Here is a 13,813-nt window from a genome sequence, read left to right as displayed (position 1 = left end):
TTTAAGCAGAATATACTAATTTTAAATATAAAAAGCCACAGCGTTGTTGTTTATTGGTAGAATGGTGATCAAACACGACTGTTGTGAGTCAGTCAATGGCTATCTTCCTCAATAAAAAGAAAAGAAAGCTATTCTTGGAGAAATAGCTCAACTTAATGGAGATATTTTGCTGTAGCAACTCTCTTTTTTGGGTTTGAAGCACTGAAATTGATTATGAGATCGACAAAATATTAATGCCAAAAATTAACCATGTTTTAATTATAGTAAAATAAAGGTTTTATTTGGGGTATTGACTACAATACAGTTTGAACTACATGGTCACACTATGGTTAGTTTAGTGAAATCATGGTTTATTTGTGGTTACCATGGTTTTTGGGCTTTATTTGTAATAAAACCATGGTTAATTTTCATAAGGGACAACACAGTGCATCTTGAGGTGCTACATTTGGACTAAAAAGGAACATTGTACCATAAATTTGGGGTTGTTCCTCACAAAAACCAATCGTATGACTTCAGAAGACTTGGAACATTGTGCTACTTTAATTTAATTACTTTAATAAAGTTAAATTAATTAGACCTCAACGTGCTATGGCTACTGTAGACAAATATTCTTCAAAACATCATCTTTTCTGTTCTACAAAAGAAAGAAAGTCATTGAGATTTGGAAGAAAATGGTGTAAATGATGACAGAAGGATAATTTTTGGGTGAACTATCCATGTGAGTAGTTTTGTGGGTTTGTTGTCATCTGGGTGGTTGCTAATCAGAGATGTTTTACTTTGCAGGAATCATCATCATCGACGTCCCCATCAAGCGCTCGCATTTCTCACCATTAGAAACCACATCTGAGACGTGTTGCTAGGGCTGTGAGAGTCTTTAGCGATGCTGCTGACGTGGAAACACGCCGGCGGTGATGCTTCATTTTGAAGTTCTAATGAAAAGGCATTTTAACTAGAATGCTCGTTATGAACGCCAACGGCTTTATCGACTGGGACTTTTCATTTCGACAACCATCCTGCGTCAGTTTTTAACTCTCAAACCTCTCCAATTCCGAGACTTGTCTTCATCTTTTCCCCTGTTTTTAGTAGAAAACACTCATCTTGCTGGCTTTCTCAGCAGATTCACATTTCTGATGAGAACCTGAAAGCCAAAAGACATCAAATCTTAATCCCAGGCTTTGAGCTCAGTGAGAACACCAACCTGTGAATGAGAAATGGAACAAAACACAAAACAACGATTAATCAGTAGTGTGACGCATACATTATAAATGATTTTGTGGAAGCAACTAAGGCATATGTGTATGATAATTGGGACTCGAGGAGGAGGAGGGGAAGTTCTTCAGACCTGGCTGCGTGAGGTCACTTCCTGTGTTGGGGACGCCAGGGGTCTATATAAACCCTGAGACCTGACCGTCTGTCGGTCAATCATCTGCAGGAGAGCAGACGAGAGAGAGTCGACACGTGAGTACTGCTGCTCCTCCGACTGGAGGAAGTTAGTAGTTTCATGAACTGACGGATTTGTGTGTGAAGTTTTGTTCTGATGAAGGTCTGAGTTCCTGCTTTTGCTCTTCAGCTCGAGGCGTTTCAGTGTTCTTGCAGATGATGTTGAAGACGCAGAGATCTCAGCAGCGCGCCGCTCTCATGATACTGATGGTGGTCGCAGCCGTGCAGTGTCAGGAGAACGAGAGGTTCTCTATCTATCTATCTGTCTGTCTGTCTATCTGTCTGTCTGTCTATCTGTCTGTCTGTCTGTTTCTATCTATCTATCTATCTATCTATCTATCTATCTATCTATCTATCTGTCTATCTATCTATCTGTCTATCTATCTGTCTGTCTCTATCTGTCTGTCTGTCTCTATCTGTCTATCTGTCTATCTATCTATCTGTCTATCTATCTATCTATCTGTCTGTCTGTCTGTCTATCTGTCTGTCTGTCTGTTTCTATCTATCTATCTATCTATCTATCTATCTATCTATCTATCTATCTATCTATCTATCTGTCTGTCTCTATCTGTCTGTCTGTCTGTTTCTATCTGTCTATCTGTCTATCTATCTATCTATCTATCTATCTATCTATCTGTCTATCTATCTATCTATCTATCTATCTATCTATCTATCTATCTGTCTGTCTGTCTGTCTGTCTGTCTGTTTCTATCTATCTATCTATCTATCTATCTATCTATCTATCTATCTATCTATCTATCTATCTATCTATCTATCTATCTGTCTGTCTCTATCTGTCTGTCTGTCTGTTTCTATCTATCTATCTATCTATCTATCTATCTATCTATCTATCTATCTATCTATCTATCTATCTATCTGTCTCTCTGTCTGTCTGTCTCTATCTATCTGTCTGTCTGTTTCTATCTATCTATCTATCTATCTATCTATCTATCTATCTATCTGTCTGTTTCTATCTATCTATCTATCTATCTATCTATCTATCTATCTATCTGTCTCTCTGTCTGTTTCTATCTATCTATCTATCTATCTATCTATCTATCTATCTGTCTCTCTGTCTGTTTCTATCTATCTATCTATCTATCTATCTATCTATCTATCTATCTATCTATCTATCTATCTATCTGTCTCTCTGTCTGTTTCTATCTATCTATCTATCTATCTATCTATCTATCTATCTATCTATCTATCTTGAAGTATTGAAATCTATCTAGGGGTAGTCGTGGCCTAATGGTTAGGGAGTTGGGCTTGTAACCTGAAGGTTGCAGGTTCAATTCTCATGCATTTGTTCACTACTCACTGCTGTGTGTGTGCACTTGGATGGGTTAAATGCAGAGCACCAATTTCGAGTATGGGTCACCATACTTGACAATACGTCACGACTTAACTTAACTTATCTATCTATCTATCTATCTATCTATCTATCCACTTGTCTCATGCAGTTTTCCTGTAATTATTGCTCTGCAGCAGACGGGCAGTCACAGAGCATCAGCTGATGCATGATCGCGGCCGCTCCATCCAGAGTCTGAAGCGGTTGATCTGGCTGTCCAGCGCGATCGAGGGGCTTCACACCGCGCAGACGCGCACACTGAGCACTGACGACAGCAGGTGGCGCTCTCAGCCTGGGAAAGACCACAAGAGAGCACTGGAGACGCTGCTGAGCGACATGTACCGACCTCACCTTACCGGAGACGGAGAGAAATAACATCGTCCCAAATACATCCCATCTGATGTCCGCTGAAAAATCACCAAGGACTGTCTGACCCCATCTATAATGAGGCGCAACGATACCCAACAAAACTAGATCGCTGTCATTATGATCAACGAAATTGCATTATAGACAAAACACGCTAGTTTTCTAAAGACAGGTGTATTGATTATAAGATAGCACATGTATGTCTGTAAGATGTCTGTTAAAGATCTCTTGATCTGGAAAGCATCTGCTGTCTACAAACGTCTGACAGACGTCTGTAAGATGTCAGTTTTACATACATTCTAAATCATAAACATCTTAAAGACATCTAATATACGTCTATTTGACATCTGATACGAAGCGTCCAATAGACGTATTGCAGATGAGCAAATATGCTAAAATATACGTCTTGCAGATGTAAATGCAGACGTCAAATAGACATCTCTGTGATGTACATGTGCTAGTTTTACATACATTCTAAATCATAAACATCTTAAAGACATCTAACACAAGTCTATTTGACATCTGATAGGAAATGTCCTATAGATGTATTACAGATGAGCAAACACTCTAAAAAATACGTCTTGCTGATGTAAATGCAGACGTCAAATAGACGTCTCTGTGATGTACGTGTACAATCAGCGTTACCCAGCAAAACTATATTGATGTCATTATGATCAACGAAACTGTATTATAGACGAAACACGCTAGTTTTGTAAAGATAGACGTATTGATTATAACGTAAGCGATGTAGTTTCTCCATCTGCGCAGAAGCAGAACTGGTCACCTGCATTCCCGTGCTGTGTAAATCTGCCTGTAAGTCTTTAAAAGTTTATATTTAAGACATATAAAATCGGTTTAGTGTGCTAGACACCATGGTACTTTGAAATACACCACATAGTATCACATATGGTTTTCACAATGTACTTTATTACTGTATTTACTTACACATGTGCAAAAACATAGTTAATACTATGGTACTTTTTTTGTGTGGAAAAATTCCTGGTGTGGATTTATTTATCGGATGTCTTGGTTTGGACAGGTTTCAAATATCTAGTAAATCATTCTTGCTATTATATTTATTTATATGGACGACTATAAACCAATCGTATTTTTGATTTATTATATGTGTGTGTGATTAAAGATGCTTTTAAGTAAACCGCTGTCTCATTTCGGATGAAACGCATAAAACAAAGCACAGCACACCAAAACAATACAGTTTTATTCGTTTTCCAAAATAGTGAAAGTGGTTCCCCGTATAATATTTTTATTTATTTATTGCTTGCACAATATTTCCAACTATTTCATATACAGCTACAACATTATTTTCAGTTTAATTCAAAATCATATTTCACAGTGCTCAGTATGAATTTGCACCCTGACCGGGGTGAATATAAAATGATAAATAAAGTGAAGCTGAAGTTCAGAATATAAAACTGTACGAAATATGAAACGTGTCACACTTAAAGAGAAACCACATTCAAACATAAAACTAATTATTAAAAGTATAAATCCTCTTTACTTCACAGAAATACAGAAAACATGAAAGTACTAAATGAATCTAAAAAATGTATTTAAACGTTTTGGCACGCATTTCTCTCTCGTTCACACAAACACACACATTCTCTTCACTTTTGGACAAATGTTCATCAGCTATCGCTTCTTTATCCTGCAAAAGATCAAAAACAGTCACATTAATTGACAAAAATAGGTTTGCACACTCAGAAATCCCCTCTGAACATCTTGACCTAGAAGATTAAGTGAGAGAAGACCTGAGTCATCAAATGATACAAGATATTCTGAGACAGACACACAAACAGCTGACTTCAAACTTTGATAGCCGTCTAGATCGTTTCAGAGCTCCTGACATTTACACAAACAGTAATATGGTAACATGCTATTCTGAACAAAGCTACTCTCTACTATCCGGCAAAATTATGGTAACATTTCCCTAACAAAACAAGACATTCCCAGAATGCATTGCAACTAGTTTTGAAAAACTAGTTGCAACCCAGCTAACAATTTTTGGTTCCTGGAACGTTCTTATTTGGTTCCCCCAAAAAATAACCAAAGGGAATGTTAGGGGAATGTTGTGTGTTTGTTGTGAAAACAGCAGACTGAGCCAAGTAAGTATATTTTTATTAATTACTGATAAATAAATATTCAAGCATGCAGTATTATTTAGAATAATTTAAATACTACTATAGTTTTATTAATATTTTGAGTTTTTTTATTAGGTTTTGTTTAGTTAAAACTTTAGTGAAAAATAAATAAAAATGAGACATGTTGCTCTGGAAACTAGTTGAAATAAATTGTTTTTTAAATTGAATGTCAGTTAATGTTTATTTATAATAATTTTTATGGTTTTAGTTAACTGTAACTGCTGTAATCTCAATATTTGTATGTGCTGCACATTTTTGTACTTATTGACTAGTTAGCATGCTAATGTTTAGTCTCTCATAAAACCAAAAAATATATAGCATTTAAACTGTAATTTTGTGTTGTTTTTCTGTGCATGATGAGTGTAAAATTTTAGCTTAGCCACATGCTAACGCCAAGTGCTGGTTTGTCTCTTTGTGTGTGTTAACGATGGTCAATAAAATTTCAGCCTGCTATGAGTATTTCAAATCAAACAGTTAAGTGAGTATATTTCTTTACGATAAATAGTATAAATGTTGTATTTTACTACAGTTATATTTTAGTATTTTTATAAACATTTTTATTTTTCATTTTCATTTTAATTATAGTTGAAGCTTTAGTATATTTGTTGTGTGTTTTTGTCATTTATATTTGTCTTTTTAAAATATGTATATAGTTTTTCAAGTAATTTTACACCAAGGTAAACAAAACGAAAATGAGAAATGTTGCCTTGGCAACTAGCTGAAATAACTTAATAATATTAAAAAAACAAACTTATTTTTTTCAGTAAACGTTTATGTTAAAGGGGTATTATGATGCAATTTCAAGTTTTCCTTTCTCTTTGGAGTGTTACAAGCTGTTTGTGCATAGATAAGATCCGTAAAGTTGCAAAGACTAATGTCTCAAACCCAAAGAGATATTCTTTATAAAAGTTAAGACTCGTTCACGCCTTCCTAAAACGCCTCATTCAACCACGCCCCACATGTCTACGTCATGGTGTGGGAAGATTTGCATAACAACGCCCAAATGTTTACGCAAAAAAAGAAGGCAGAACTTTTATTCTCGCTGTAGTATTGTTGTTGTGGAGACGCTGTGTGTTTCCAAATATGGTAAGGGGCATAACATTTCCATCACATGCTTGAGGCATTCGGCCAATCACAATGCACTGGATAGCTGGCCAATCAGAGCACACCACGCTTTTCAGAACGATGAGCTTTGTAAAAATCAACGCGTTTCAGGCAGGGCCTTTAATGTTATTTGGTCTTGGCGGAGTAGATCTGCTTTGCTGCTGCTGCTGCTGCTACTGCCAATACATCACAACATGCTGCTGTGAGCATTTAAGAAATACTGCTGCTGCACATATAACATATATGAATTACCCCCATAGCAGATCTATACAGGTGGAGCTGGGGAAGGTGCAGGGTTTCTGAAATGCGCTGCTGCTGCTGCAGCAAACCCTTAGCCAAGTATCTGAATGTTGAGCAGAGAGCTCATTGGCTACCGATACAGGAGAGAACCAATCAGCTGTTACGTGATAATGATGTCATTATGTCATATTGAGTTAGATCTATCGGACTGCGCCATCTAGAGTTTCATGGCAGAACTTTGTATTGCATTACACCAAATACAGAAAATGATGTTATTTTTAGCAATGTCATATGACCCCTTCAAAGGGATAGTTCAGTCAAAAATGCTAATTCTGTCCTTAATTACTCACCCTCATGTCGTTTCAAACCCGTAAGACCTTCGTTCATCTTCGGAACACAAATTAAGATGTTTTTGATGCATTGGACCCTCCCATAGACAGCAAGATACTAACATGATCAAGGCTCAGAAACGTAGCAAGGAGATCGTTAAAATAATACATGGGACATCAGTGGTTCAACCCTAATTTTACGAAGCTACGAGAATAGTTTATGTGTGCAAAGAAAACAAAAATAATTACTTTATTCAACAATTCGTCTTCGCCACTTTGGAGAGTATCACAAACATAAACAATGTATGCAATGTATGTAAGCGGATACAATTTTTACGTTCAGATCAAAGCGTAACCAACGTAAACAGCGTATGCTGTTCTGTGTCAGAAGCACCATACGCGGATACGCTGTTTACGATGTTTACGCTTTGATCTGAACATAAAAATTGTATCTGCGTACATACGTTGCATACATTGTTCAAATTCAGTGGATACTCTCCAAAATGGACGAATTGTTCAATAAAGTCGTTATTTTTGTTTTCTTTGTGCACAAAAAGTATTCTCATAGCTTTGTAAAATTATGGTTGAACTCCTGATGTCACATGGATTATTTTAACGATCTCCTTGCTACGTTTCTGGGCCTTGATCGTGGTAATATCCATGCTGTCTATGGGAGGGTCAGAGAGCTCTCGGATTTAATCAAAAATATCTTAATTTGTGTTATGAAGACGAATGAAGGTCTTATGGGTTTGGAATGACACAAGGGTGAGTAATTAATGACAGGATAAAAATTTTTGGGTGAACTATCCCTTTAAGTAACAACATTTTTTTTTAAATAGTTTTAGCGTGAACTATAATATCCCTGTTTCAATCTCAATATTTGTATGTTTGTGTAAGTGTTCATTAAAGATGGTTTCTTACATCACTGCAGGATGTCGGCCAGTTTGTCTTGGTAGTACTCATAGTTCTCCTGGCAGTCCTCCCACAGCGTGAACGTCTGCTCGTCGTTCTCCACGAACGTGTCCCAGGTGTAGGTGAAATCCAGCGGCTTCATCATGCGCAGTTTGCAGCCGGCAGCCGCTAGCGCCTTTAGCCCCGCCTGGATCTCAGGCTCCTCCCACTCGAAGAGCCGCGCGGAGAAGATGGACAGACGCACGCTCTTCCTGGCCTTCAGGATCTCAGCCAGCTTTGCGGCGCAGGCGGCACACGGGCTGGACGACATGTACCAGGTGATGGTGTATTTGAGGGCGGGGTCGTAGTCGGGCAGGATCTGCTGGAAGAAGGCCTCCTCGGCGTGGCCACTCACGTGCTCGTCTTCGATGAAGCCCCTGAGGAGCCCGTTGGCTCCGGGCCCCTGGTCCACCAGGTAACACAAGAAGGTTTTGTTCGGCGGAGGAGTACTCCACATTCTTGAACTGGAACTTGTAGAAAAACGGGTCCATGCGATCCCTGTGGACACATGAGGAGGTGACTTCAAGACTTGCCTGGCGCCCTCTACTGGAGCCTCCTCATATTACAAGGCATTTTCATTCTTGAAAACACATAAAAGTATTTAGAAGGAATTCTACCTGTAATATTTCCCAGCAGTTGTATCTCGGCCAAATATTGTCTTATCCTAACAAACCATACATCAATGGAAAGCTGATTTATTCACATTTCAGATGATGTATAAATCTCAATTTCCAAAAATTGACCCTTATGACTGGTTTTGTGATCCAGGGTCACACACACACACACACACACACACACACACACACACACACACACACACACATATATATATATATATATATATATGGGGTGGAACGCTACATGTATTCATACCGAACCGTCACGGTACGGACATCTCGGTTCGGTGCATGAGGCCTTAACAGCGAATACAGGCAGAACAGCAAATGCCATGAGTTGCGCACTTGAAAACAAAGCCCCCAGACAGTGACCATGTGCTGATTCTGAACACATCTCTCACATACACTGACAAGGGAGTATACTTTAAAGGCTTGCGCACTCAACTGTTTGCGAAATGCAGTAGCCCCTCACTGCAGAACAAAAGATCCAGGGGGCGGGGTTGGATCCACATCCAGGGGGTGGAGATTGGTAGGTTTAGGGGTGGAGACAGGTAGGTTTAGGTAAATGTAAGGTGGGAGGAGTTGGATCTAGATCCAACCACACCCCCTGGATATTGTGTTCTGCAGTGAGGACCATCTCGCGAAATGGGGCTTTGTACTTGTGTATCCTACCTCTCTCATTCGGCACAAATCCAAATATTCTATAATATTTCCATATTTGCGATGTAACGTATCTGAATGCTAAACTACTATTTATTATGTAAATGATAGGCTTTGTACTTCAGACACGTTCCAACAGTGACACAGAGGCGCGCGCGCTGATGTTTGGTTCACTGTATTTTATTTTGATAAAGTACCAACTGTGCTGTCAAGTTAGCAATGCTGGAACTGGTGTGTGTGTGTGTGTATGTGCGCGCTCCGGCGTGATCACTTATACCAGCAGAATCAACTTTAAACACTTATTGTCTTATTAATAATGCATCACTATATAAAGGTCTCGCTTTTATACACTACACTCACAATGAGAACAAAACAGATTTTATATATATAACAATGTAATAATATTTAGTATTTTCACATCTGGGTGGAAAAATTGTAATTTGCACTACTGTCTGTTCAAAATAAATGAAAAGAAACCGAGTATTGTAGTTTTTTTTTTTTTCCTGTTGTACCGAAATCGTATCGAACCGTGACCCCCGAACCGAGGTACGTACCGAACCGTGACACCTGTGTGCTGTTCCACCCCTAATATGTATATATATATATATATATATATATATATATATATATATATATGCAGAAACATTTAGAAACGTGCTGTCAGCGCGTAAACACATTTCTGTCATGACAACTCTCTGAGTGATTGGCATGGTAATATACATGACAATGTTAATGTATTTGGTCTTGGCGGAGTAGATCTGTTTTGCTGCTGCTGCTACTGCCAATACATCACAACATGCTGCTGTGAGCATGTAAGAAATACTGCTTCTGCACATATAACATATATGAATAACCCCCATAGCAGATCTATACAGGTGGACCTGGGGAAGGTGGAAGGTTTCTGAACTGCGCTGCTACTGCTACAGCAAACACTTAGCCAAGTATTTGAATGCTGAGCAGAGAGCTCATTGGCTACAGATACAGGAGAGAACCAATCAGCTGTTAATTTTAAATGATTTGCAACTTCCATCTTACCTCGCTCTCTTTCAACGTTAAATTTACGATTTATGTTGAAATTCAAGCACTGCTTCTGTGAAACGTAAAGTCTGCCTACTTTGATTTGATTGGCCATCTCAATTATTTTGACACTGATGAGCGCTGTTAGACCGCTGAGCAGGCCAGGTGGAAAAGTTTTTAATTATTGGGGGGGACTTGTCCGACAGACTTGTTGGCTGACTTTCTCCTTCAATTTTATTCATCAAAATTAGCTAATCTATTGAACGAACTATTCAGGTCTTTTCATTTATTTATGTGCCGTTAAATATTGTATTTTAAACAGCCAAATTCTTTGAACATGTCCATCTATACAATACTGACCATATTCCAAATTAGGAATGATTACAATGCAGCCATAGATAGTTTATAAGGAATATAAATGATTACCTCCCGAGTCTTTCGTTCGTTTGACACGTGACGTGACATGAATGACCCAGTTGATAAGTGAACAAAAACTTAATGTAAGATTATAATAATACAATAATACAATAATCCTTTTGCTTTATTACGTTTGGTAAGAAACAAAATCTTAATGTTCTAATTCTGTCACTTTAATTACGAAACAAATGCCGCTGTGGCGCGTCAGTTCAAGCGGCAGCGCGAGTAAACAATAATCTCTACCACTTTAATACCAGTTACAGGACGAAATAAACATGAATGAACATCAGAAGGCACCGAAATAAATCATGTCAACCGCAGAAATAAACAGCTTGTAAACAATTTCATATAATATCACATTTACCTCAGGAAGTAAATTCAGTGTCCAAAAACTCGATAGTCAGCCAGAAAAATAACTCTAGAGAAGAGCATTTTGATAAATATATGCACTATATACATATATTTACTTACTAAATTAGCAACAATATGTTTTAAGAAATCCATTATGAAGAGAAGTTATGACATCCACTGTTTAATTATTTATATTTCAACAACAAACTGGATTAAAAACATAATTATAACATTAAAAACTTATTATAATACATTTTTAACATATAATAATTATAATAATAATTTTTATTATAAAAACTGCCTTATGTGCAATTTAAATGTTTGTTTATGAATCAGTTAATGTACCAACCAACAGGTTTAATTGTATAGGTTTACAGCATTAGTTGAGAGAGATTGACATGCACCTGATTACCTATATAACCAAATGAATCAATATACTGAATCAAATTGAATCGAATCACAAACTAATTGAGTCGAGGAATTTGTCTCAATACCCGGCCCTAGTCTCTGAGGGGGTTTCTGTGGCTGTTTTTAACAGCTCCTTCACCGGCTGACAGATGGAAGAGCTGTTAGGGTTATAAATACCCTCGGCGGGGGCAGAACTTTATTCTTGGTCTCTGACCCATATACAGAACCCATGGTTTGGAGGCATTGTGTGCGTTTGCTGCCAGATGCACCTGATTCAATTGTGCCAAGCACCTGCTATGAGATGATCCACAACAATTCACAGCTTTAATGTGCTGACAGTATCAAACTCATCGGCGATGGCTTATCAGGAGCGTTTGGATTTATAAACGTCAGTTTGGAAATAATTATGTTTCTTCTTAGTTTTTTTCTTCTCAGTTTTGTATATTAGGGTTGAATGTTACATCTTATATTGTTAAGTTAAAGTTTATTGCATTATTTCATTTTCATGTGTGCTACCATGATAGTGTTCAGTGTTTGTGTGAATGACGCTGTGCACCTTCTATAATTATATATATTAGCATTTAAAAGCTGCTTGTGATGGGCTTTGGTTCATAATGTGACTTTCTCATCAACACCTGGTGGTTATCAGTGCATTACAAAGGTACAAAACAGATTTCAGTACTTCAGTAGGTTGGTATATTAGTATTATATCAGTTAATGAAATTACGGTATTTAAATATAAATTTAAGTTAAAACGGTAAAACCTAAAATGTTGCTACCGTATTTTTTTTACAGTGAAATTCTGGCAAGCACAGCTGCTGTTTTTTTATCGTAAATTTTATGATTTTTTTTTTTTACAGTGTTTTCAAGTTGGTTCTTCTGGACACTAACAACGTTCTTGATGTTTCAGGTTCTTTAAAGCAGCATATGGATGTTCTGATGTTATTTTTAAGAGCGTGTTCTTTAAACGACACACAGCGAGACACATCACGGCCTGTCAGGACTGACCTTAGTGGGGGTTGGGTTGGACTGATCTGCGTCCAGCCTGAACGTTCACACATTCCCCAATAGATTCACAGATACACCCATGGAGAAACACGCTATACGCTCTTAAAAATAAAGGTTTTTGGCATCAGTGGTTCCATGAAGAACATCCATGGAACTTTCCATTGCTCAAAACGTTCTTTACAGTAGAAAAAGGAGCTAAAATGGTTTGTTTAAAGGTTCTTTGGGGAACCAAAAGCAGCTCTTCAGTGGAATCACTGTGAAAACACACTTTCAGAAGTCTGCATTTCTCCAGAAGATGATTATCAGGCTTAATTTCCTTAAAAAATTAAACATCCGTCATCATTTACACACCAAAAAACACTTTTTCCACTATAAAGAGCCTTTTGTCCAATGGAAAGGTTCAATAGATGTTAAAGATCCTTCATGCAACCACTGATGCCAATGAAGAACATTTATGTTTTTGTGTGTGGAACAGACTCACAATTATGGTTTTATTCCCTTAAATCTCATGATTTGTTTTTGTTTTTAATAATACATTTTTTCCGCTAGAAGTCGTCATTGATCCCAAGCACCATTGGCTCTCGCGTGTCACATGACCGATTGTGATTCAGCATGTTTGAGTGCAAAAGTATAACTCATGAGTTAGGTCTGTTCCTCAGACAAAGCTGTTTTATTATTTATGATGCACAAGTGATATTGACTACTTTTATGGTACTTTTATGATGTTTTTCAGAAGGTCGTACAGTTTACCAAACATCTCTTGTGTTCCGCAGAAGAAGGAAAAGCGCACAGGTTTGGAAAGTACTGTAAATGATGAGAAGGTTCCGCTTTAGCTTCTAGAAGCTGATTTGTAAGGATTTTTTCAGACTCACCCGGTGATGATCTCAAACGGCGGCAGCTCCATGGGCTCCGGTTTGTCTGCGTTCTCTGCGTTCTCTCCGTTCGCCGTGGCTCCGTTTCCGGCCGCAGCCTCTCCGTTCTCCGCCGGGACACTTGTCCCGTTCACCTCGGCATTCTCTCCTTCTTTAGGGGTTTTCTCCTCTTTCTTGGCCTCATTTTCTGCTTTCTCTTTCCTCCTGACGGTCAGACGAGAGCTGACCCCTCCGCTGCTGCTGCTCTTTCTGTCGGCCATCTCTGGAACTGAACACACACACACACACACACGCACACACCTCAGTATTTATAACAGCACTGGAGTGTGTGTGTGTGTGTGCAGCTGTCGGTCTGTTCTATTAAAAGACCTCCTGGCCATAGAGATGATAGATAAATGAGAGCTTACACAGGACATATATCCTACATGCACTGCAAGGCAACCATTTAGACGCTTCTTTCTCATGTCAAAAAATATTTGTGTGTGCAAAGGTAAAGGCTTCGTGTGAAAAGCATCCCATGATGCAC

General features: G+C 38.1%; 2 protein-coding genes across 4 annotated transcripts; one reads left to right on the top strand and one right to left on the bottom strand.

Moving 5' to 3' along the window:
- The first annotated feature begins 96 nt into the window (after window positions 1-96).
- Window positions 97-4,214, top strand: pth4 (parathyroid hormone 4). 3 transcript variants are annotated; one of them, XM_058760587.1, is made up of 3 exons: window positions 97-1,458; window positions 1,571-1,685; window positions 2,926-4,214. In XM_058760587.1, the coding sequence occupies exons 2-3, from the start codon at window positions 1,597-1,599 to the stop codon at window positions 3,161-3,163; spliced, it is 327 nt and encodes a 108-aa protein (XP_058616570.1). In that variant the 5' UTR covers window positions 97-1,458; window positions 1,571-1,596; the 3' UTR covers window positions 3,164-4,214. The 3 variants fall into 3 exon arrangements, with proteins under 3 accessions (XP_058616570.1, XP_058616569.1, XP_058616568.1); XM_058760586.1 differs by having other exon boundaries at window positions 97-1,685; XM_058760585.1 differs by having other exon boundaries at window positions 1,571-3,067.
- Window positions 4,215-4,356: 142 nt separating this feature from the next.
- Window positions 4,357-13,576, bottom strand: apobec2a (apolipoprotein B mRNA editing enzyme, catalytic polypeptide-like 2a). Its single transcript, XM_058760588.1, is given in 4 exon segments — window positions 4,357-4,820; window positions 7,908-8,374; window positions 8,376-8,435; window positions 13,288-13,576. Coding segments are annotated over 3 exon segments (786 nt in total). The 5' UTR covers window positions 13,548-13,576; the 3' UTR covers window positions 4,357-4,820; window position 7,908.
- Between the last annotated feature and the right edge of the window lie 237 nt (window positions 13,577-13,813).

The sequence above is a fragment of the Onychostoma macrolepis genome, chromosome 22 (genome assembly GCF_012432095.1).
Source record: "Onychostoma macrolepis isolate SWU-2019 chromosome 22, ASM1243209v1, whole genome shotgun sequence".
NCBI lineage: Eukaryota > Metazoa > Chordata > Actinopteri > Cypriniformes > Cyprinidae > Onychostoma > Onychostoma macrolepis.
Note: the sequence above shows the minus strand (reverse complement) of the source record. Positions and strands in the feature narration are given on the sequence as shown.